Source organism: Rhineura floridana, chromosome 2 (genome assembly GCF_030035675.1).
Source record: "Rhineura floridana isolate rRhiFlo1 chromosome 2, rRhiFlo1.hap2, whole genome shotgun sequence".
In the NCBI taxonomy this organism is placed as follows: domain Eukaryota; kingdom Metazoa; phylum Chordata; class Lepidosauria; order Squamata; family Rhineuridae; genus Rhineura; species Rhineura floridana.
The window spans coordinates 217,697,935-217,723,013 of NC_084481.1; the positions used below are offsets into that span (position 1 = coordinate 217,697,935).

The window sequence follows — 25,079 nt, forward strand, 5'->3', positions numbered from 1 at the left end:
AAAGCAACCTCAACTTTTTAAAATTCCTCTTGAAAATCCATCAGTAACAGGATTACAGGTACTCTGTGAACATGGCTGATTTTTAATGCATTTCAACAGATTATGAGAACTCTGAGAGAAAAAAGTCAAAAAGGGCTCCAGGGTTTTTCTCTCTCTCTTTAGACTTTGAACTCTCAATTCTTTCTGACTGTTTTCTTTATCGCCATGAAAATTGAGAGGGTTGTTAAGCAAGTGTTTCTGAGTTCAGGACTATAAGTTTTGTAAGGTTTTGTTTTGAAATGAGCTTATGGGAAGCATCAGAATGGCATGGGGGTATTTTCAATTTAACATTGAGGAATGTGAAAAATCCACGCTGGCTATAGCATACAGCCACGAGATATACAGTTTTTATTTTCAATGATTTTATTGTAGATCCTCTTGATTATGTTTGATGATTTCTAAATATTCTTAGTGTGGCAAGATACAAACTGAATGAATGAGGCTGCAATCCTATGCACATTTTCTTGGGAGACAGCCCTGTTAAACACAGTGGGACTTACGTCTGTGTAAATATTACATAGAATTGTGCTGGGAGTGACAGAGTGAATGAACAAATGCAATTCATTTATTCATTCATTCATAGTCTCACAGAGGTTCCCCCCCCCCCAAATTCTGGGACAAAGCATTGCACTGGTAACACTGGAAGGAGGTAAGTTGCTGCTTCCATTTGGCCACTGTGGGAATAATTGTTACTCTCAGGCAGCACCAATTCTGTGTGGGATAAGCAAATCAGCAAGAGAGGAATGACGGGGTGGTGAGGAGTAAGGCCATTTGCTATCTCGCAAAACACTGATGACTACTCCACGCAAACAAATTGGACACCTCATCTGAGCTATAATATTTTGTCTCTCTTTTGCAGGAGTGTCCTTTGGCATTGTGACGAGCAACTTGCAGGCAGCCACTGGCAGTAAGTGGAGTGCTCAAGAGGCCAGTGGCCAGGCTGGCGGTACAATTGCTGGGACAGTTGTTGGTCTGCTCCTTGTCTTACTGCTCTTGGGAATTGTCTTGCTTCTTTACAGAAAAGGGACATTAAGGTAACATGGCTGATTTACTCATTCAGTATGTGGCACAGTCTTTCCAGAACTGTATGCAGCACAGGGAAACTCCCTAGTGTATGTTTCTTTTAAAAATCCTTGCACACAGAACACTAGCATGTCAGGGAGAAGGCAAGGTTAGAATTTTGCCCCCTAACATGCTAGTTTTTCATTGCTTGATTACCCTACCGAGCCACACTGCAAGGTAGTGTCCAGTGCTCTGTGGTTATCCTCTTTTGGTTCAATAGTGTACCATTCAGTGCTTTGTATGAAAATGAAGACTCCAGCAGTGCTGGCCCTGTTAGGTAGAGTGAGGTGGCTGACTCGGGCAACGCATGCTGAGGGTGGGAGCAGCCCCCAGGCATTTTTCCTAAGCCCACCCCCCCCAGCTAACCTGTTGCTGCCCTTGATACCTGTTCTGCATCCCCTACGCTAGGCTGCTACTCTGAGCTGGACGATGCTGTCTCATTACCAACGCTGAACATTTGTGGGATTGGTGGTGTGGGTCATCATCTTGTCTTTTGCCTCAAGCATAATAGCTTGGAGCTACTCTGATGAAGAGATGTGACACTGGCTAATAAAGCAACGCTGCTCCAAAGCCACATCTGAGCTCTTTGCTCAAGATTCAGAAGAACATACGAAGACCCCTGCTGGCCCAGGCCAGAGGCCCATCTAGTCCAGTTTCCTGGTCTCACAGTGGCCAACCAGATGCCTTTTCCAGTAAGCCCCCTCCCCACCTGTGATTCCTAGCAGCCAGTATTCAGAGGCATAGTGCTCCAATAGTCAAGGAAGACCATAACAATCATGGCTTGCAGCCATTGATAGCCTTCTTGTCCGAGAATTTGTCTGATTCTCTTTTGAAGCCATCCAAAGTTGGTGGCCATCATTGCATCTGTAGAAACAAATTGCATAGGTTTACTATGCGTTGGCTGGTAAGTATGTTCTTTCTTTGGTCTCTCTTGAATCATCTTTATTGAATGGCCCTTAGTTCTAGTATTCTGAAAGACATTCTCCTTATCCACTTTCTCCACATCATGCATAAGTAAATAAACTTCTATCATATGCCCCCATCTTACTTTTTTTCTAAGCGAAAAAGCCCCAAATGTAACCTTTCCTCATACGGGAGTTGCTCCAACCTTGATCATTTAGGTTGCCCCTTTCTGAACCTTTTCCAGCTCTACAATATCCTTTGCAGAGCTTGGAAAAGTTACTTTTTTTGAACTACAACTCCCATCAGCCCCACCCAGTATGGCCACTGGATTGGGCTGATGGGAGTTGTAGTTATAAAAAAAGTAACTTTTCCAAGCTCTGATTTTGAGAGGTGATGTGAGCAGAACAGTACACGTATTCCAAGTGTGGCCACATCAGAGATTTGTATAATGGTATTATGATATTGGTGGTTTTATTGTCAGTCCCATTCCTAACGATCCCTAGTATGGAATTTGCCTTTTTCACAGCTGCCACACAGCTCGGTATTGTCAACACTGACAGAGGGAGGCACTCCAGAATTTCCGAGAGGGTTCTGTCTCAGTCGTAAGAACATAATAATGTAAGAAAAGCCTGCTAGATCAGGCCAGTGGTCCATCCAGTCCAGCATCCTGTTCTCACAGTGGCCAACCGGTTGCCTATGGGAAGCCTAAAAGCAGGATCTGAGTACAACAGCGCTCTCCCTTCCTGCAGTTTCCAGCAACTGGTATTTGGAAGCATACTGCCTCCGCCTATGGAGGCAGCACATAGCCATCATGGCTAGTAGCCATTGCTAGTCTTATTCTCCATGTATTTGTCTAATCCTCTTTGAAATCCATCCAAGTTGGTGGCCCTCAGTGTCTCTTGTGGGAGCAAATTCCATAGTTTAACTATGGAGATGCCAAGGATTGAACTTAGGACCTTCTGCATGCAAAGCTGATGCTCTGCCACTGAGCTATGACCCTTCCCCACTGAAAGACCCTGAATCTTTCAGTGAATATACTGTAGGCAGCAAGTGAATGGATTGAGAAAGCTATGCTCTGCCCTAGATTGACCAGCTGCTGATCACTGTTCTGCAGTCTCAGTAGTCCATATAAACACATGCTGCAGATATCTAGTAGGAGTAGTGGCTGGTCATGGTGTATGTGTGCCCCGGGCAGGCTTCCATCTGCAGTCCCAATCTCCTTCTATGTACTCTCAGGCATAATCTTAGTTCTCTATGGGTTCCACCAGCTGGCAGACCAATGCTCCGTGCTCTGTGCGCTTGGGCTGTTCCTGTTCATTAGCACTAGTCTTTTTCTCCGGCAGGCAGCAAAGCCCCTGGGCTGTTAATGCTGTTAATTGCTGTTAATGCAGTGTGCATTTCCCTGTGGTGTAGATTTGAAAACTGGGCATTCCATTGAAATGAACTCACTTCTCTCACACTTTTGTGCTCTCTCTCTCTCTCTCTCACTCACTCACTCAGTCTTTTAAAGGGAGGGAGTGTTTGGAGTAAATCATTTTTAAATAAAGGACCAGACTCTGATCCTATTTACATGATCAGTGATCCTGGGATAATGTTCTTTGAGCTCACTTCATCCTGTTGATTTGTGAATATAGTCAGGTGGTGAGTCAGAGGGCTGATTCACATGGGAGGTGAACTTCAGATTTAAGACGCAGCTTTTCCCTTTGCAATAGATCTGCAAGTTTCACACTACCTTCCAATCCGCTGTTTTCCATTCACACTACAGGAATACCCCAATTTACGTACCTTCGTTTAACGGACCCTCGCGATTACGGACATGCTCCATACTCCACCATTCCCCAATTTACATACTCTTGCTTCGCACTTATGGACACTTAATGGCATGACGCCGCTGCCATCTAGTGGCGGTTGCAGTGCAGTACATGCATAGATAATTGCTTCACTTTAAGTACATTTTCAGTTTATGTACTCGCTCTGGACCCATTGCGTACATTAATGCAGGGTATTCCTGTACCTTTCCATTCACATTTAGTATCACTGTTTCCTTGTGGCTCCGCCCCAAATTTACATGTTTACTCCCTCTGGAGTATTGCTAATGGAGAAGGGGAGGGTTTTTTTGTTTCATTGTTTCTTGTCAATTGCATGCTGAAATGGGAGAGTGTGGGGGGTGCAATTGACACAAAAAAATTTGTTCTATCAGTTTCATTTCCTCCTGACATATTTATAGCAAAATCACTTTTTTATTAAGTACTTATGACATGCAATCTTTAGTGGAAGAGTGTGTGTGTGTATGCTTGCGTGCGCTCCTTCTGTCACATCGGTAATTGGGCGATACAACAATATTGGGGGGGTTTCCATCAACCATCGAACTCTTAAATAACAAACACACACTCATGATGTGGTCGGAAGATGAGACTATGGAACTCAGAATGGAGAGGGGGGTGCAATCCCCATGACTGAGCTCCTCAATGTGAAATTGACATGACACTGACTGACACTGTTTGAATGTATGAGGTGCAACTCCAACTTGGTGGGTTGAGGCTGCATGGGGTTAAAAAGGGGAGCTAGAGAGGAGACCTCTTGGTTGCTAGGCTATACCTGTCCTTTGATCATTGCCGTCTCTCCCCTTCCTGCTAGACTAATATGCAAAGGATGTTGATCCCAGTTCCTTCCCTCCTTCCCAGTTTTCTTGTTCTCTCTCAAGAGGGGAGCAGACACCTTTTGCTTTGTCTCCCCTTCTCAACCAGCATGAGAGCTGCACTGGGACCAGTGCAGACTGCTCCAACATAGCTAGTTAGCTAGATATAGGACTCTTTCCTATCAAGCATGTACTTCCAGAATAAAGTAGTTATTTCTTATTTTGAAGCTTAAAGTCTCTTTCTGATTAATTTGCAGGGAAGGTAGAATCTTAGCAAAGATTCAAACACACACACACAAGCTCTTTCAATACTCTCCGCTTTGCTACGCAACTCAATAGAATTCCAACACCCTATTCCTAGTAAAACCCTTTCTTTTTCTTTTTCTAAATTAGGTAGTTGGAGACAGGTTGTGTGTGTGTGTATGAGAGACAAACAATGCTGCAATGAAAAGTAGATGCTGCCGCCACCCCCCCACACTTCACAGCCCAACATTCCCTTCCTTCCTACAGATTGGTGGAGCTGTGCGGGAAAGTCTTGGGGTAGCTCAGCTTCACTTTTGTAAAGACCGAAGGAATTTGGGTGGAAAGAGTTTGAACCGTGCTGAAGTTTTAAAAAAAAGGAGTGAAGGAAGACAGTTTACTGGGTGAGAAACAAGTGAAAGAACGGAGGCCTGCAGCAGTTCAGGAGCAGTCAGTCAGAAGTTGCTTATTGAGACACCAGAAATAAAATGGAGAGTTTTCCTTCACTTTTCGCATTTTCCATGGGTTGGTTTAATTCGGATTTAAAAGGAAAAGCAGCAACACACCTTCCCTTTGCCTGCAATGTCATGTAAACCCTGCAAATTAAATGGGGATGCAAGTAGTGCCCATCTCACATTAAATCGCCATGTGAACCACCCCAGAGAGTGAAATGTCTTTAAAGACAGTCAACAATGCCAGACAAGATAAGGGTCTCTTGACTTACTTCTCCTCATCCCAGGTTAAGCAATCATGTAGATCATTGCAGCTTTGTAATCAATGGTGTTCGGGCTTTGTGGCTCTTTGAGCAAACATAGGGTAGCTCTACCACAAACTGAAACTTATTTGGGAATTATAGTTATAAGTAGGTATGTAAGAAGGCATAGATTTCTGTTCCGACCTGTGTTTGTCGCATGCAGCACTGTTTCTGTTCTGTTGCACTTCAGCTTCTGACAAAAACCTGGATGGCTTTAAAGGAAGATCAGACAAATTCATGGAAGATAAGGCTATCAATGGGTACTAGCCATGATGGCTGTGCTCTGCCACCATAGTCAGAAGCAGAATGCTTCTGAAAACAGGTTGCCAGAAGCATCAGGAGGGGAGAGTGCTCTTGCACTCAGGTCATGCTTGCGGGGACTTCCCATGGGCATTTGGTTGGCCACTGTGAGCACAGGATGTTGGACTAGATGGGCTACTGGCCTGATCCAGCAAGCTCTTCTTATGTTTTTATGTTCTTAACCACATTATTCATCTTGCTGTCAGTTGTGACAGAAGTTTATGTAATTAATTATGTTGTTATTATTTTGTTATTCTACACCATTCACTGCAATGCAAAGGCCTTTAATTTCAATGCAAATGGTGTGTGTGTGTGGGAGTAATCTATTATGCATTGTCTGTGGACTGAAAACAACAGCTCATGGTGATCATATTCACTGGACTGATTTCCGTTTCGAACAAGGGACGAATAAGCGAACGTCAGCAATTTCCATTTCCATTGGAATTCTCCAACATCCCTAGTTCTAACAACTATTTTAGGAGCCTTGGGAAGAGGGGAGCATATCCATTTGACAAGGCAAATGGACTGGTGCACCTGCACATAGAGATGTGCATCTTACTGGAGTTTGGTATCTATAGCAGCTGAGTGCAGAAATGAACAATCTGGTAAGACAGGTGGTTGAAAGAATAAAGAAACTTAAGGTTTATTGCTACTGGGAAATAAAGCCATTCTGAGTACAGGCAAACATTTGTCTTATTTTATTTTATTTATATCCTGCCCTTCCAGTAGGAGCCCACGGCGGCAAACAAAACAGATAATAACAGACTTTGAAATACATTAAAACATCTTTAAAAACATGTTAAAACACAACATCTTCAAAAACATCTTTTTTAAAAAAGCCTTAAAAACATCTTAAAAAGTAATTCCAACAGAGATGCAGACTGGGATAAGGTCTGTACTTAAAAGGCTTGTTGAAACACGTGGCCATTATGGAGTCATGAGTCATTTACTCAACTATCTCTGCCTGACTGGAAGGGAACAGGAAGGAGGAAGTAAAGCCTGAGAAAAACAAATAAGTGGTTTCTAAAGAAGGAATCAGTGAGGGAAGAATAGGTTACCTTTCTGTCTATCGCCTCCCTCCCTGGTTTAGGTTATTTGTTACAAGCTTTGGTGCTTTACTTCCAACACATCTCCATGCAGATTTCATTGAAAATAACACATGTGCAGAGGAATGCCTCTGAAGGTGGAAACCATTCCTCACCACTGCATTATTCTCACTAAGGAAGCACTGGCTGGTTTCCTAGGCAAACAGAGGTGCATGAGTTCCCTCTCCCCAACCCATTCCCAGTTGGTAGGAGACTGAGGAAAACAATAAACCACCATTTTTAGAGCCAAATGGCAGACATATTTTTTAAAAAAATAGCTGTAAACTGATGTGAAAAATAATAATGAAAGAGTGAAAGACAAGGGGCTATTCATGAACATGTTCACATCCCTGAATGGACAACTTTCATAGTCCAACATCATTAAAATGTGGTGCAGTTCTATAAGTTTGTAATCTAGATATGCTCAGAATGAACCAGCCGTGAGCCAAGATAGACCCCAAGGGTTCCCACAATACAGAACAAAACACCCACATTATGAAAGGTGTGCGCAGGTATGATTTGAGTCTTTTACCATGAAATGGCTTGGAAGCAAGCTGTCTGTGTCCCCTCCACCCCACTTGTACCATAAGAAATAACCCTGCAACACCTGGAGAATAGATGTATGAATAGAGAGGCTGTTATTTCAGGATGGCCGCCGTGGGACAGCCTTCTGAGGGTCGAATCACAGATTCCTATCTGACGTAGAAACTTCACCAACATATACTGTGTATATGTGTGTAGTGAAAGTTTAAAGCAGGGCTGTGGAGTCGGAGTCGGAAGGAATTTTGGGTGGAGTCAGAGTTGGAGTCAGTAGAAATGTACCGACTCCGACTCTGGTTTCAAAATAAATTTTGATTGACAATTTTTTTAAAATATAAATTCAAAATGTCAAAGAAGCTTCCCGTGAAGTCAGCTGTAGTTGAGCATTTCACCATAACTCAAGATGGAAAACATTTTGTGTGTCAGTGTATGACACAGGATCCAGATGAAGACAAATGCTGTGATGCCAAGATCAGCGCATATTCAGGCGGCGATAAAAATGCTCCTATGAGAGCTTCCAATTTAAAAAGACATTTACAGTGCTTTCCAGGGCTGTGGAGTTGGAAGCAATTTTGGGTGGAGTCGGAGTCGGGCAGTAAAAAAATAGAGGAGTCGGAGTTGAAGGTTTGGCGTACTGACTCTACAGCCCTGGTTTAAAGATGAGGTTAGCTCCTATCACCATAAAAGGAAATCTAGAGTGTCTCAACTCTTTCTTACTTTTGCTCTGATCTAGGGCAGTGATTCCCAAAATTTCCCCCCAGGTCTCCCTTGAAAATTGCTGTGGGTCTTGGCAGAAGCCTTAATGTTTTTTCCGCCTGTTGTAGCAATTGCAATGTGCTGTGGTTTTTTAATTGTATCTTTATTGCTTTTATTTCTTATAGCTTGCATTTTATTGTATTACCATTTTGAGTTCCACAGAATTCAGATTGTAATATAATATAAGAAAAGAAGCTATAAAAATACAATTAAATATCTTTAATGTGATGGATGTGTCAACTTCCATCTACAATCACAAACACCAACACACACCCCACGGACTACCCGAAGGAAACTCACAGACCACTGATGGCCCACAGACTGCAGTTTGAGAACCCCTGATCTAAAAGCAAAAGGGATCATCAACCTGCCATCACGCCTGTACATTTAGATCTTCTGAGGCCCTCAGCATAGGAACATAGGAAGCCGATGCATGCTGAGGTAGAACATTGTTCCATCTAGCCCACTTTTGTCTGATCACTGACAGCGACTCTCCAGGGTTTTAGGCAGGGATCTTTCCCAGCCCTACCTGGAGATGCTGCGGATTGAACCATTTACTTTCTGCATGCAAAGCAAATGCTGTAGCACAGGAGCAGGGGATATTTGGCCCTCTGGATGTTGCAGAACTACAACTCCCATCAGCCTTAGCAAACATAACCAATGACCAAGGGTAATGGCAACATCTGTAGGACCCCAGCACCTGCTGTAGCATTGAGCTATGGCCTTTCCCTCATCCTGTTGTTCTTGCCATCTGGGGCAAGGCAATTGGTGACCCAAGACAAGTGATGCCCCACTCGTGGGATGCTGTCCTCAGAGGCTCCCCTGACACCCTTCCCTTGTGTTAGGTTACCCTAATAAGGTCTTCTAGGTATCTAAAGTAGGTATTTACAGGAAGAAATTGATCACACACCAAAACAGGATGTTCTGATAATCATGGAGGACTAGAATGCAAAAGTAGAGAACAGAGAAGAACTAGAAATTGTGGGGAAATGGGGCTTAGGAGAGAGAAATAAAGCAGAAGAAAGACTTACTGAATTCTGTGAAGCCAATAATTTGTTTCTTGCAACCACATTTTTTGAGCAACCCAACAGACAACTGTACACGTGGACATCACCAAATGGTCAATATAAGAATCAAATTGATTATATAATTGGTAGCAGAAGATGGAGAAGTTCCATACTTTCTGCGAAAAGAAGACCAGGAGCAGACTGCGGTACAGATCATGAACTGGTAATATTGAAAATCAGAGTAAAGCTAAAGAAGAACAACGAAGCAATCATAATGCCAAAATACAATTTAAATAACATCCCGGAAGAATATAAAGATCAAATAAGGAACAGATTTGAGGCTTTAAACTTAGTTGATAAGAGAACCAGAAGAACTATGGAGTAAGTCAGAGACATTATCAGGGAAGAATGCAAAAAGACAAGACCTCCAGTTAAAAAGAGAGAAAGACCTCAATGGATGACTGACAAAGGTCTTACAATTGTTAAAGACAGAAGGAAAGCAAAAGCAGACAGAAACATGGTCAGACCCTAAATGCAATAATACAACAACTAGTACGTAGGGACAAAGAGAACTATTACAATAGTTATTGTATAGAAATAGAAGAGGACAACAAAGAAGGTAGAACAAGAGCCCTATTCCAAAAGATTAGAGAAATGAAAGTGAAATTTAAATCACGAGTAGGGATGTTGAATAATCAATGGGAACACACTGACTGACTGAGATGAAATAAAAGGAAGATGGAAGCAATACACTGAAGAACTCTATAAAAGAGATGCAAGGATGACAGATTCATTCATGGTGGAACTGTATGATGAAGAACCAGAACGTTTAGAATGTGAGGTGAAAGCTGCTCTTAAAATACTTGGAAGAAACAAATCACCAGAAACAGTTGGTATACCAATAGAGTTGCTACAAGTTACTGAGACTGAATCTGTCCACATTTTGACAAAAAATTGCCAACAAATATGGAAAACTAAAGATGGCCCACAGACTGGAAGGGTTCAATATACATCCCAATTCCAAAGAAAGGGGATCCCAGGGAATGCAATAATTATCCAACTATTGCCTTAATATCCCATGCAAGTAAAGTAATGCTCTAGAGTCTACAACAAAGGTTCTTACCATATATGTAGTGAGAAATACCAGATGTCCAAGCTGGATTTAGAAAGGGAAGAGGTATCTATATGCAGAACATATCATATGGAAAGTGGGATTAGACCAAAATGAAGGTGTGAACATTGGAAGGAGAAATATCAATAATTTGATATACGATAGCATACTCTTAGCAGAAACCAGTAATGATTTGAAACAAATGCTGAAGAAAGCACAAATGCAGGACTACAGCTGAACGTCAAGAAGACTAAAGTAATGACAACAGAAGGTTTATGTAACTTTAAAGTTGACAATGAAGACAATAAATTTTTCAAGGATTATCAATACCTTGGCACAGTCATTAACCAAAATGGAGACAATAGTCAAGAAATTAGAAGAAGGCTAGGACTGGGGAGGGCAGCTATGAAAGAACTAGAAAAGGTTCTCAAATGCAAAGATGTATCACTGAACACTAAATTCAGGATCATTCAGACCATGGTATTCCTGATCTCTATGTATGGTTGTGAAAGTTGGACAGTGAAAAAGGCAGATAAGAGAAAAATCAACTCATTTGAAATGTGGTATAGAGGGAGAGCTTTGCGCATACCATGGACTGCAAAAAAGACAAATAATTGGGTGTTAGAACAAATTAAACCAGAACAATCACTAGAAGCTAAAATGAAAATAGGGATGGACAAATCTGTTTCTCATTTTTCGTCTTGATTTGAGAAGTGAGCATTAGTCAGTTTCTCATTAAAGTAGAAACAAAATTGAATTTCTCCCCATCCCTAATTGTAACCCACCTTGGGACCTTCTGGTGAAGGGCAGGTAAGAAATGCAATAAATAAGAAGACTGGAAATGCAGTGAGTCTCACCATAACGAGCAAGACTGTGACCAGGTGAGCTGTGTGCCTGCTGAGGCTGCTGTCCAGGTGCTTACTGTTGATGGGCAACTTCAAGGCCCATCTGCTTTCCCCTCTTATGGCTCTTTATCTTTAAACTGGACATCCTTCCAAATAGAGGACAGTCCTCGGTAAAGTAGGACTCAGGGCCACCCTACTCACATGTCAACTGGATTGTGTTTTGTAAACCCACTGCCAAGATTGACTTCCTTCTGTGTTTGTGTGTGTATTTGTGTAAACACATACCATCTTCACATGTTGTTATTTTCTTGTTACACCCAGCCTAAACTTGATGTAGGAAGCACCCTTAGGCCAGACCACAGGGTCCTCAGTCACTGCTAGGGTTGGGTGAGAATTTCGATTCAGTTTGCATTTCAAGCAGAATTTATCAAATTCGCAATTTCCAAAACAATATGAGAACCGAAACACAGCCATCCTTTGAAATACGCATTTATTAGAATTTTGGGGGTGCAGTTAGCCAACTAATCAACATTTACAAAAACGCAGATGTTAGGGGAAAGTGTGCATTAAAATGAATAGATGAGTGAAAATAACATGCAAAAAGGGATGAAATGATGAGAAATGCCTTGCAAAAATGTGTACCTTTGTCAAAACTGCCTGCAAAAATGTATTTGGAGAAATTCGCACTAAAATGGTGAATTTTCATGAGGATTTTTTTTAAAAAAAAAAAATTGCAGATCGCTGTAGAAATGTAAAGAACTGAATTTAACACTGGAAAAATGAGAAACTGAGAGAACTGAAACAGGCTGACCTTTCCATCCCTAGTCACTGCAGAGCACAAGCGTCTTCAGCATATGCCACCCCACTGCTTTGGGAGACAGGACTGGGCCTTCTTGCGCAGCCTCTGCCCCCTTTCTGGTATAAAGTGTCAGGCCTGGCTTCTACCAAGCCTTTGGGGGCAACATCCAAGGAGCAAGCTGATGTGAGGTTGGCATGATCAGGTGCATTAAAGGTGAAGCAGAAGCACAAGGCAGGACAAGGCAAAAGCATAGAGCGAGCTGGACCAGGAAGGAGTTCTTTTTTGCGGGGCGGGGGAACAGGAGGGTCAACACTTGCTTTGACCTACTGATGATCCTCTTTTGCATCTGGATGTCTACTCTCCTTTGGTCAGTGTTTGTTCAGTGATGGTGTATAGATTAAATCTCTGACAATTCCCTGGGTTTAGGACCCTCTGTGTTTAGCTGAATCTTCTTATGAGATCAACATTGCAGTTGCTTTTGCTGATTTCCCATCATTTTTCCTTTTATAGATCTCTCTCACCTGTTCATTTTGCCTCCTTGTGGAACCGGAAACGGGACCTGGATCCTTCAGGAGAAACAGTTGACAAAGGGTTTGATAATCCCATGTTCGACACGCCATCTGACCCAGTGGTAAGGATCTCATTTTTTAAAAAAAATCTTCCACCAGCAGCTCCTTCTGCATGGTCTGGGCACAGAGAGGAAGATGCCTTATGAGCCAATGGATTCCAAAAATGAGTAGCTATTAAGTTGCATGAAGGCCTAACTACAGTTTGCGTTAATAGCACATCATACAGCTACTTCAGGGGATTTTTCAGGACGTGTGTGTGTGTTAGACTGCAAGCCCTTCAGGGCAGGGATCAGCCCCTTTGTATGGTGCCATGCTCATTTTTTTGGCACTATAGAAATAAATAATGAAACTAATGGGCTTTGGCCTGTGCCGAAAGGCCAGAAAAAAGGGAGATCCTTCTGCACACCTTGAGGCTTTTTCTGGTGCATTTGGTATCTGTCTTCCCACCTTTTTTCTTATGCACAGTGGCAGCTAGGGGTGAGAAGCAAGTGAAGCGGCCTCCATTGTGCCAATCCTTTCCCAAACAAATAAATGCACCTATGCTTAATCTGAGGGTTATGACTCATCCAGCAGGGGGAAGGTGGGCAACTGTCCCTTTGCTTTCCCCTGTGGGTGCCACATGTTTTCCTCAGTGTCTGTGTGGGTGGAAACAGCTTGCAGTCTCCCCCCCCCCAGATGAGCCATAATCCTCAAGCTCCCAGCATTTAATTTTTAAAATACAACACCTGGTCTCTTATGCTTTATAAAACTTCAGATAAATGGCAAAAACTTCAGGCACTATTCTGCATATTTGGGAGTGGTTGTGAGAAACTAGCTGACTCCTGCCTTTCAATGAATATCATATAGCAACGACTGGCATTTAGAAAAGAAGGCTAGGGCAGAAACTGCCTAGTTCATTACCTGGTGGGAAAGTGGCTGCTGCCCCATAGAACATGTTATGAGGGATAAGGCTATCAGTGGCTACTAGCCATGAAGGATATGTTCTACCTCCACTGTCAAAGGCAATAAGCCTCTGAATATGTTCATAAAAACGTAGGAAGGAAGCTGTAAACCACAGGCTGTAAACCACATGGTCTTCGATATCTGTATACTAATGCCCAGAGTATGGGAAACAAACAGGATGAACTTGAACTCTTAATACAGGAGAGTAAATATGACTTGATAGGTATAACTGAAACTTGGTGAGATGACTCTCATGATTAGAATGCAGCAATTGAAGGATATAGCTTGTTCAAAAAGAACAGAAGGAATAGAAAGGGAAGCAGAACTGCACTATATGTTAAAAATATATATTCCTGCACAGAAATACAGGAGGATGAGCTTGGTAGCTCCACTGAGAGTATTTGGATTAAAATAAATGGGGCAAGGAATAAAAGGAACATGGTAGTTGGAGCCTACTACTGACCACCCAATCAAGGAGAAGATGAGGATGAAACGTTTGTAAAGCAAATTGTCAATGTTTCGAGGAGACATGATGTAATGGGGGACTTCAGTTACCTGATATCTGTTGGGAGACAAATTCTGCCAAATATGGCCCCTCCAAAAAATTCCTGACTTGTGTTGGAGGTAACTTTCTCCTACAGAAAGTGGAGGAAGCAACTAGAGGACCAGCTATCCTTCACTTGATTCTAACCAATAGAGATGACTTGATGGATGGAGTGGAAGTTCTGGGAACTCTGGGGGAAAACGACCATGCTATACTTGAGTTCTTGATTTTAAAGGAAGCAAAAGCTGAGAGTAGCCATACGTGTACCCTGGACTTCAGGAAAGCCAATTTTAATTTTAATAACAATGGTAAGTAAGGTTCCATGGCAAGTGACCCTAATGAGAAAAGGAGTCCAAGATGGGTGGGAGTTTCTAAAAAAGGAAATCCTAAAGGCATAATGGCAAACAATTCCAACAAGGCAGAAAGGGGGAAGACAGCAGAAGAAGCCAATGTGGCTTCACAGAAAGCTAAGAGATGACCTGAAAACAAAAAAGGACACATACAGGAAGTGGAAGGAATGCCAGGCCACAAAGGGAGAGTACAGACAGGTAGCATGGAATAGCAGGGATAGTGTCAGGAAGGTTAAAGCGGAGAATGAGTTGAGGTTAGCGAGGGATGCTAGAAGCAACAAAAAAGCTTTCTTCAGATCCATCCATAATAAAAGACAGAGACAGATGACAAAGAAAAGCATAAGTGCTCATTTTGTACTTGGCTCAGTCTTCTCCCAAAAGAGGGTCTATGACCCTCTTGAGAAACGTGAAGTTGAAGGGGCAGGATTGCAGCTTGAGATTGATAGGCAAATGGTCAAAGAATACCTAATCACTTTGAACAACTTCAGATCTTCAGAGCCCAATGAACTGCATCCTAGAGTATTGAAGGAACTGCCTGAAGAACTCTCGGAACCACTGTCTATTATCTTTGCAAAATTGTGGAGGATGGGTGAAGTGGCAGATGACTGGAAGAGGGCTAATGTTGTCCCTATCTTCAAAAAGGGCAAAAAGGAGGAACCGGGAAACTACAGACCAGTCAGCCTGACATTGATCCCTGGGAAAATTTTGGAGCAGATTATAAAGTGGTCAGTCTGTAAGCACCTTGAAAACAATGCAGTGATTACCAGAAGCCAACATGGAGTTATCAAGAAAAATCTTGCCAGACTAATCTTATTTCATTTTTTGATTAGGTAACCTCCCTGGTAGACTGTGGGAATGCTGTGGACATAATATATCTCGACTTCAGCAAAGCTTTTGACAAAGTGCCCCATGATATTCTGATTAGCAAGCTAGCAGAATGTGGGCTGGATGAGACAACTATCAAGTGGACCCATAGTTGGCTACAGAATTAAGAGTGCTTATCAATGGTTCCTTCTCAAAGTGGGGGGAGGTAATGAGCAGGGTATGGCAGGGCTCAGTCCTGGTCCCAGTGCTGTTCAAAATTTTTATTAACGACTTGGATGAGGAGGTGCAGGAAATGCTTATCAAATTTGCAGATGATATCAAATTGGGAGGAATAACTAATACCTTGGAAGACAGAAACAATATTCAAAAGGATCTTGATAGGCTGGAGCATTGGGCTGAAAACAATAGAATGAAATTTAACAGGGATAAGTGCAAAGTTCTACGCCTAGGAAAAAGAAACCAAATGCACAGTTATAAGATGGGTGATATTTGGCTCAGCTATACTACATGCAAGAAAGATCTTTGGATTGTTGTTGATCACAAGCTGAATTTGAGCCAACAGTGATGTGGCTGCAAAAAAGGCAAATGCTATTTTAGGCTGCATTAACAGAAGTATAGTTTCCAAATCACTTGAAGTATTGGTTCCCCTGTATTCGGCACTGGTTAGGCTTCATCTTCAGTACTGTGTCCAGTTCTGGATACCACACTTTAAGAAGGATGCAGACAAACTGGAATGGGTTCAGAGGAGGGCAACAAGGATGACCAGGGTATGAGAAACAAAGCCCTATGAAGAGAGACTGAAAGAACTGGGCATGTTTAGCCTTGAGAAGAGAAGACTGAGAGGGGATATGATAGCACTGTTGAAGTACTTGAATGGTTGGCACACAGAGAAGGGCAGGATCTCTTCTCAATTGTTCCATAGTGCAGGACACGGAGTAACGGGCTCAAATTTCAGGAAGCCAGATTTCAGCTGAACATCAGAAAAAACTTCCTAACTGTTAGAGCGGTATGACAATGGAACCAATGACTTAGGGAGTTGGTGGGCTCTCCAGCACTGGAGGCATTCAAGAGGCAGCTGGACAGCCACATGTTGGATATGCTTTAATATGGATTCCTGCATTGAACAGGGGGTTGGACTTGATGGCCTTATAGGCCCCTTCCAACTCTGTGATTCTAAGAATCTATGATCAGTTATTAGAAATCACAAATGGGGGCAGTGCTCCTGTGCTCAGATCCTGCTTGTGGGCTTCCCATAGGCATCTGTTTGGCCACTATGAGAACTGGATGTTAGACTAAATGGGCGATTGGCCTGATCCAGCAGGCCCTTCTTATATTCTTAAAATAATTCAGGTCTTTAAGCAAAGTGGTGATTAGGCAATAGTGTGTCTGCCTGAACACAAAAGGTAGAGGTAAAGTTCATGGTCTTTCTATTTCATACAAAAAAGGTGATGTTTCCCTCCTCAACCCTGTTTGTAGACATTTTAAAAATTACCTTGCCAATGCCAGTACAGATAAGGTCTGTCATTATTATGGACGTTGTTATTGGTCCATTATTATGGATATTGTAGGGGATCGGAAAGTGGCTGAGACAGCTTGGAAAGAAATCCACTATTGTTATACCCATTTTTCTGAGGAGAGTTAGAGTGGTGTACAGCAACCCTGCAGTGTAGTCCAGTGTTGTTATCCAGTCTCCAGGTGTGTCTTTCTTTATAATTATTTAGGAAATGCAATGGAGGGAGGCTCTGAAGTTGATTGCAGAATGGATGGTAGTGGTAAAGGGAGTTAATGAAAAAATCTGGGGTTCTGGCTGCAGGTGGAAAGACATCGTTTGGATGCCAGAAGCAATGCAAGGGTAGACCTGGTGTACAACTTTCTCAGAGGCCAGGTCTACCCAGCATGATAGACCTGATGCTCAGACATCTCTGCTACTGAAGTTGCCACATCTATCAGAAATGACACCAGTTATATATGTATATACACATCCAGAAAATTCCTGTGCATGCCCATAGATGTTTGCCTAAATTTCCAGCCCTCCCATTGGTGCAGCAGGTAGTTAAGCTCTCAGAGACATCATTAAGTAAAGCAGCTGTTGCAGTTTGTGGTCCTCTTCTGTAGCTCAGTTCCAAGCAATGGAATGCTGGGCTAGGTATAGTCATTTGGCCTCTAGACATATAGTCATCAAACATCCACACTTCCCTTTCTTTCATTTCAGTAATCTGTGCTGGAAAATTCCAAACTCTCACCAAACAGTAGATTTAGGACTAAAGTACATGTTACATCAAGCACCTAATTAGGAATTGTATGCTTACAATTGTATGTATGCTTTTTATGTATGTATTGTATGTATGCTTTTTTTATTTAAGCAGCAATGTGCAGTTTCCATCAGGAAGGATCAGGGGTGTGTGTGTGTGTGTGTGTGTGTGTGTGTGTGTGTGTGTGTGTGTGTGTGAGTGTGTGTGAGTGTGTGTGTGAGTGAGTGAGTGAGTGAGCTAGAGGGAGCCCCAGCTGACAAAGCGTCAAGGTGAGTTAAGCAGCAGAGCGAGTTCGGCAGCAGGGCGAGGAGGCCAGGGCCCCCCACTCTGCCTGTCTGTTCCGTAACCTCAACTAAACCGCAGTCTCCAACCCATTAACATAATAAACCTTAAACAAAACTATGCAGGTAAGAAGCCAGCAGGGGTGTGGGGGCTTTCCAGTGTTTTGCACCGCCTGCAGCATGTACGACTATCTGCCTGTTGGACAGAAGTCGTGGGTGTGCTCTTGGTGCAATGAGCTCCTGGCTCTCCGGGAACAACTTCATTTCCTTGAGGCCAAGGTGGCGGATCTGGAAAAGCTGAGACGCAGAGAGGTGTGTGGAGGAGGCCTTCAGGGATGTTATAGCTGTGTCCCACTCCAACGATGATAGCTCTCCTGCTATCATTTATTTATTTATTTATTAAATTTCTATACCGCCCCATAGCCGAAGCTCTCTGGGCGGTTCACAACACTAAAACATCAATATACAATATACAATAAGCCACAAAGAAAACAATTTAACACACCAAACTACAAAAACACTAGCATACTAAAATTCTGAAGTATGAAAATATTAAAATGTTAAAAAGTTAAAATATTACCTGTTAAAATGTTAAAATGTTAAAATGCCTGGGAGAAGAGGAAGGTTTTAACCTGGCGCCGAAAGGATAGTAATGTTGGCACCAGGCGTACCTCGACAGGGAGATCGTTCCACAGTTTGGGGGCCACCACTGAGAAGGCCCTTTTTCTCATGGAGAACGATGGTCTCAGGGAAGGAGAGCATCCAGCTGAGGAAGAGGGAAACGATCCCTTAGAAGGAGCCCATTCCTTGGGGGATGAGCAGCTATCCTCTCGTGACGAGGATATATCTCCAGGGGGTGGAGGGATCCTTGTAGTGGGTGATTCGATCATTAGGAACATAGACAGTGGGGTGTGTGATGGGCGTGTAGACCGCAAGGTGTTTTCCTTGCCTGGTGCGAAGGTTGCGGATATCACCCGTCGTTTAGATAGTTTGGTAGACAGTGCTGGGGAGGAGTCAGTGGTCGTGGTGCACGTTGGCACCAACGACATGGGGAAATGCAGCCGTGAGGTCCTGGAAGCAAAATTTAGGTTGCTAGGTAGGCTGCTGAAAGTCAGGACCTCCAAGGTGGCTTTCTCTGAAATGCTACCGGTTCCACGTGCAGGACCAGCCAGACAGGCCCAGCTTTGCAGTCTCAATGCGTGGATGAGACGATGGTGTCGAGTGGAAGGGTTTGGATTTGTTAGGCACTGGGGAACATTTTGGGACAAGCCGGGCCTGTACAAAAGGGACGGGCTCCACTTGAACCAGAATGGAACCAGACTGCTGGCACTTAAAATTAAAAAGGTAGCAGAGCAGCTTTTAAACTGACTGAGGGGGGAAACCCGACAGGAGCTGAGAAAGGTCCGGTTCGGAATAAACCTCTCCCCTGGGATAAAAACCAAAGAAATGATGAAATTTTAAAAGGGGTAGGCCTAGAAGTAGGCATTGTGAGAGCAGGGGCACAGGATATAAATTCAGAAGGGCAAATTACCACAGGCCGAACCAAAAGTGCCAAAAACACTTGAAGAGAGACACTGCTTATAAGTGTCTGTACGCTAATGCTAGGAGCCTCCGAACCAAGATGGGAGAACTGGAGTGCTTGGTCTTAGAGGAGAGCATTGATATAGTGAGCATAACCGAGACCTGGTGGAATGGAGAAAACCAGTGGGATACGGTTATCCCTGGATATAAACTATATCGGAAGGACAGGGAAGGACGTATTGGTGGCAGAGTCGCTCTATACGTGAAAGAAGGCATTGAATCCAGCAAGCTCGAAACCCCAAAAGAGGCAGACTCCTCCACAGAATCGTTGTGGGTGGTGATACCGTGCCCCAGGAGGGACTTAATACTGGGAACGATCTATCGTCCCCCTGATCAAAATGCTCAGGGAGACCTTGAGATGAGATATGAAATTGAGGAAGCATCCAAACTAGGCAATGTGGTAGTAATGGGTGACTTCAACTACCCGGACATAGACTGGCCGCATATGTGTTCCAGTCATGACAAAGAAGCAAAGTTTCTAGATATTCTAAATGACTATTCCCTAGACCAGTTGGTCATGGAACCGACCAGAGGGACGGCAACCCTGGACTTAATCCTCAGTGGGGACCGGGACCTGGTGCGAGATGTAAGTGTTGTTGAACCGATTGGGAGCAGTGACCACAGTGCTATTAAATTAAACATACATGTAACTGGCCAATTGCCAAGAAAATCCAACACGGTCACATTTGACTTCAAAAGAGGAAACTTCACAAAAATGAGGGGATTGGTAAAAAGAAAGCTGAAAAACAAAGTCCAGAGGGTCACATCACTCGAAAATGCTTGGAAGTTGTTTAAAAACACTATATTAGAAGCTCAACTGGAGTGCATACTGCAGATCAGAAAAGGTACCGCCAGGGCCAAGAAGATGCCAGCATGGTTAACGAGCAAAGTCAAGGAAGCTCTTAGAGGCAAAAAGTCTTCCTTCAGAAAATGGAAGTCTTGTCCGAATGAAGAAAATAAAAAAGAACACAAACTCTGGCAAAAGAAATGCAAGAAGACAATAAGGGATGCTAAAAAAGAATTTGAGGAGCACATTGCTAAGAACATAAAAACCAACAACAAAAAATTCTATAAATACATTCAAAGCAGGAGACCATCTAGGGAGACGATTGGACCCTTGGATGATAAGGGAGTCAAAGGTGTCCTAAAGAACGATAAGGAGATTGCAGAGAAGCTAAATGAATTCTTTGCATCTGTCTTCACAGTGGAAGATATAGGGCAGATCCCTGAACCTGAACTAACATTTGCAGGAAGGGATTCTGAGGAACTGAGACAAATAGTGGTAATGAGAGAGGAAGTTCTAAGCTTAATGGACAATATAAAAACTGACAAATCACCGGGCCCGGATGGCATCCACCCGAGAGTTCTCAAAGAACTCAAAGGTGAAATTGCTGATCTGCTAACTAAAATATGTAACTTGTCCCTTGGGTCCTCCTCCGTGCCTGAGGACTGGAAAGTGGCAAATGTAATGCCAATATTCAAAAAGGGATCCAGAGGGGATCCCGGAAATTACAGGTCAGTTAGCTTAACTTCTGTCCCTGGAAAACTGGTAGAAAGTAGTATTAAAGCTAGATTAACTAAGCACATAGAAGAACAAGCCTTGCTGAAGCAGAGCCAGCATGGCTTCTGCAAGGGAAAGTCCTGTCTCAGTAACCTATTAGAATTCTTTGAGAGTGTCAACAAGCATATAGATAGAGGTGATCCAGTGGACATAGTGTACTTAGACTTTCAAAAAGCGTTTGACAAGGTACCTCACCAAAGGCTTCTGAGGAAGCTTAGCAGTCATGGAATAAGAGGAGAGGTCCTCTTGTGGATAAGGAATTGGTTAAGAAGCAGAAAGCAGAGAGTAGGAATAAACGGACAGTTCTCCCAATGGAGGGCTGTAGAAAGTGGAGTCCCTCAAGGATCGGTATTGGGACCTGTACTTTTCAACTTCTTCATTAATGACCTAGAATTAGGAGTGAGCAGTGAAGTGGCCAAGTTTGCTGACGACACTAAATTGTTCAGGGTTGTTAAAACAAAAAGGGATTGCGAAGAGCTCCAAAAAGACCTCTCCAAACTGAGTGAATGGGCGGAAAAATGCAATTCAATATAAACAAGTGTAAAATTATGCATATTGGAGCAAAAAATCTTAATTTCACATATACGCTCATGGGGTCTGAACTGGCGGTGACCGACCAGGAGAGAGACCTCGGGGTTGTAGTGGACAGCACGATGAAAATGTCGACCCAGTGTGCGGCAGCTGTGAAAAAGGCAAATTCCATGCTAGCGATAATTAGGAAAGGTATTGAAAATAAAACAGCCGATATCATAATGCCGTTGTATAAATCTATGGTGCGTCCGCATTTGGAATACTGTGTACAGTTCTGGTCGCCTCATCTCAAAAAGGATATTATAGAGTTGGAAAAGGTTCAGAAGAGGGCAACCGGTATGATCAAGGGGATGGAGCGACTCCCTTACGAGGAAAGGTTGCAGCATTTGGGGCTTTTTAGTTTAGAGAAAAGGCGGGTCAGAGGAGACATGATAGAAGTGTATAAAATTATGCATGGCATTGAGAAAGTGGATAGAGAAAAGTTCTTCTCCCTCTCTCATAATACTAGAACTCGTGGACATTCAAAGAAGCTGAATGTTGGAAGATTCAGGACAGACAAAAGGAAGTACTTCTTTACTCAGGGCATAGTCAAACTATGGAATTTGCTCCCACAAGATGCAGTAATGGCCACCAGCTTGGATGGCTTTAAAAGAAGATTAGACAAATTCATGGAGGACAGGGCTATCAATGGCTACTAGCCATGATGGCTGTGCTCTGCCACCCTAGTCAGAGGCAGCATGCTTCTGAAAACCAGTTGCCGGAAGCCTCAGGAGGGGAGAGTGTTCTTGCACTCGGGTCCTGCTTGCTGGCTTCCCCCAGGCCCCTGGTTGGCCACTGTGAGAACAGGATGCTGGACTAGATGGGCCACTGGCCTGATCCAGCAGGCTCTTCTTATGTTCTTATGTTCTTGTGTGTGTGTGTGTGTGTGTGTGTGTGTGTGTGTGTGTGTGTGTGTGTGTGACTGCAGTCACAGTCTGGATTGGATCCCCAGCAAAGAAAGTGCAATTGCGAATGGTGTGCTTAATGTAGCATTCAGTTTGGCCCTTTGAAAAAAGCAAAGATAGGGAAAAGAGTTTGTACAACATAAACAACTTTGCATGCATATTACAGAGTTGCAAAAAAGAGAGAGTATTTTTAATATAAAATCCAGCTTTTGTGAATGCAAAAGTGGGTTATCATGTGCAGAGCAGATGAACAGCCTTGAGCATCACTTTCTGAAATATAAGTGCTGCACTGACAGTATGGATTCATCTTAACCTATAAAATTGACTTTCTCTTCAAAGCATTTAAGCTCTCAAGTTATATTTTTCACCAGCTGTGTTAAACACTTTGGTCTCTCTCTTTTAGGCTTTAGCCGGTATGTGTTCTGCGGAGGAGACTCCGAACGAGGTGGCGAGCAAAAATAGCGAGCTTTATTACATTAATCCTTTATATGATGAAACAGAACTTAGTGCTTAACATCAAAGCTGCCAGAGGAAGCCAATCCTCTCATTCTGTACTCTGCTTGCAGTGTCATCTCAACAGGCTGAAGCCACTGGGAAGACCACTTCACCAATGCATGGATCCCGTTCATTTCAATAGGGCCTGCGCAGAAGAATTATCGGTGAATTGCGCCAAAAGTCATTTTATCACTGCCTGTCTTAAACTATATACTGATTTTTTAATGGGATAGCATAATGGATGGCTTTCATGGAAATGATAACGAGTTTGCAAATATTTTTGTAATCATCTCTGGAATACGTATATTTGCCAAATTTCCATAAGGTACACCTTTTGCAATAAACCAATTATAGCACATTTAGTATCACTTATGTATGGCTGTTCCATCCCAACTTCTCCCCATCTTTAAGGGATAGCAAGGAGCTTATTCTTCAAGGATAACATTGAAATTATATGTTATGGGAGACTTAAGTCAGTGCTGAACACCATTTCATGAGGACTTAAGCGTGACTGTCTTTGGCTGGATCAAGCCCAAATGATTTAGGCTGTGTACATGCTATACATTTAAAGCACATGTCTTCCCCCAAAGAATCCAGGGAGCTGTAGTTTACCAGGCACAGAGCTACAATCCCAGCGCCCTTAACAAACTACAGCTCCCAGGATTCTTTGGAGGAAGTCATGTGCTTTAAATGTGCTCTGAATGTGTGGTATGTATGCAACCTAGGATTGCAATCCTCAAGCAGGGTGTGGGGAGAACCAAAGGTGAAAAAAATACTTTATACAATGCCCAGCAGGGCTTACACCAGCAGCAGCACAAGACTTCACTGGGTTTCTCTTTCTCCGTCTGTTGCTGATTTCTTTCATATTGGGAACAATGGAGGGAAATTCACTATGCCAGAGCTGGATTGTTTCCTCCCCATTTGGGGGTATGTGTGCGTCAGTGGACTGGGAAGATTATGGATCCTGTAGATCCTTTTCCCAAGCCATGCCTTTGATCTGTCTCCCTTTTCACCTCTACCAACATTGGAGCAAGGATATACGTAGGGATGGGGGAGAAATTCAAGGCTCATTCACATGGGAGCTGAACTTCGCAGTAAAGACACCATTTTTGCTATCGCGATAGATTTGCAAGGATCACACATCCTACCTTCAAATGTACTGTTTTCACGCAAGTAGGCATTCCTCTGGAAAGGTTTAGTATTGCTGTTTCCTACATGTTTACTACCTCCGGAGTATTGATATTGCTAATGGAGAAGGGGAGGGTTTTTTTGTCAGTTTAATTGTTTCTTGTCAATTGCACGCCTCTCTGGACTGAAGCTGGAGAGAGTAGAGGTGCAATTGATATGAAACTGTATGAAACTGATTAGAGGAGGGAGTGAACGAAAGGCAAAGTAAGCAGCAGAGAGAGAAGAAGCTGGCGATGGGGCATAAGAGAGCCCGCTAGCTAAAAAAACATCGAGGCAAAGTGCCTACATGGAGGAGTGCAGCAAACCTGAGATGTTTTTTCCTTTGCTTTTCACATTAGAATTGGATTGGGTTGATATGGGAAAACTGTGTGATAGCTGCTGATTGCTTGCAACGTCATGTGAGTCATGCAAATTAAATGGGGATGCAAGTAGCACCAATCTCACAGTAAGTCACCGTGTGAACGAGCCCTCAGTTCAGTTTGCATCTTGGAGCAGTGTGAGAACTGCAGCACAGTCATCCTCCAAAATCCTCACTTCTCTGAATTTTGCAGTGCCAAGCAATGTGTACCAAAAATGTGTATACTAGGGTAAAAAGTGGGCATAGAAATGTATATATTAGTGAAGGTAACATGCAAAAATTCATTTTGTTAGGGGAAATGGGTTTGCAAAAAATGCATACATGAGGAAAAATTGCATACAAAAACCACAGAAAAATGCTAAGAAATTTTCAGGAGGGCTTCTTTTTTTAAATTGCAAACCAGTGTGGAGATGTAGAGAACCAAACCAAGGATAGAACAATTAGAAATGGAGAGAAACTTTCGCCCATCCCTACGTCTATGGCCGCAGAGGTTACCATAGAAGTGGAGAGGGGGCCTACAAAACCAACCCCCCTCTGCATGGGCGGACCTCTCTCTCCACCCTTGGGAAGAAGAGAACT

General features: G+C 43.0%; 1 protein-coding gene across 1 annotated transcript in view; it reads left to right on the forward strand.

Annotated features, from left to right (window-relative positions):
* Positions 1-23,151, forward strand: part of AMN (amnion associated transmembrane protein) — a 106,184-nt gene extending 83,033 nt beyond the window's left edge. Inside the window, exons 10-12 of the mRNA XM_061613277.1 lie at positions 899-1,073; positions 12,590-12,710; positions 22,863-23,151. Of these exons, the coding sequence (XP_061469261.1) occupies positions 899-1,073; positions 12,590-12,710; positions 22,863-22,973 (407 nt within the window). The 3' untranslated portion in view covers positions 22,974-23,151. The remainder of the gene's footprint in view (positions 1-898; positions 1,074-12,589; positions 12,711-22,862) is intronic.
* Positions 23,152-25,079: the final 1,928 nt, after the last annotated feature.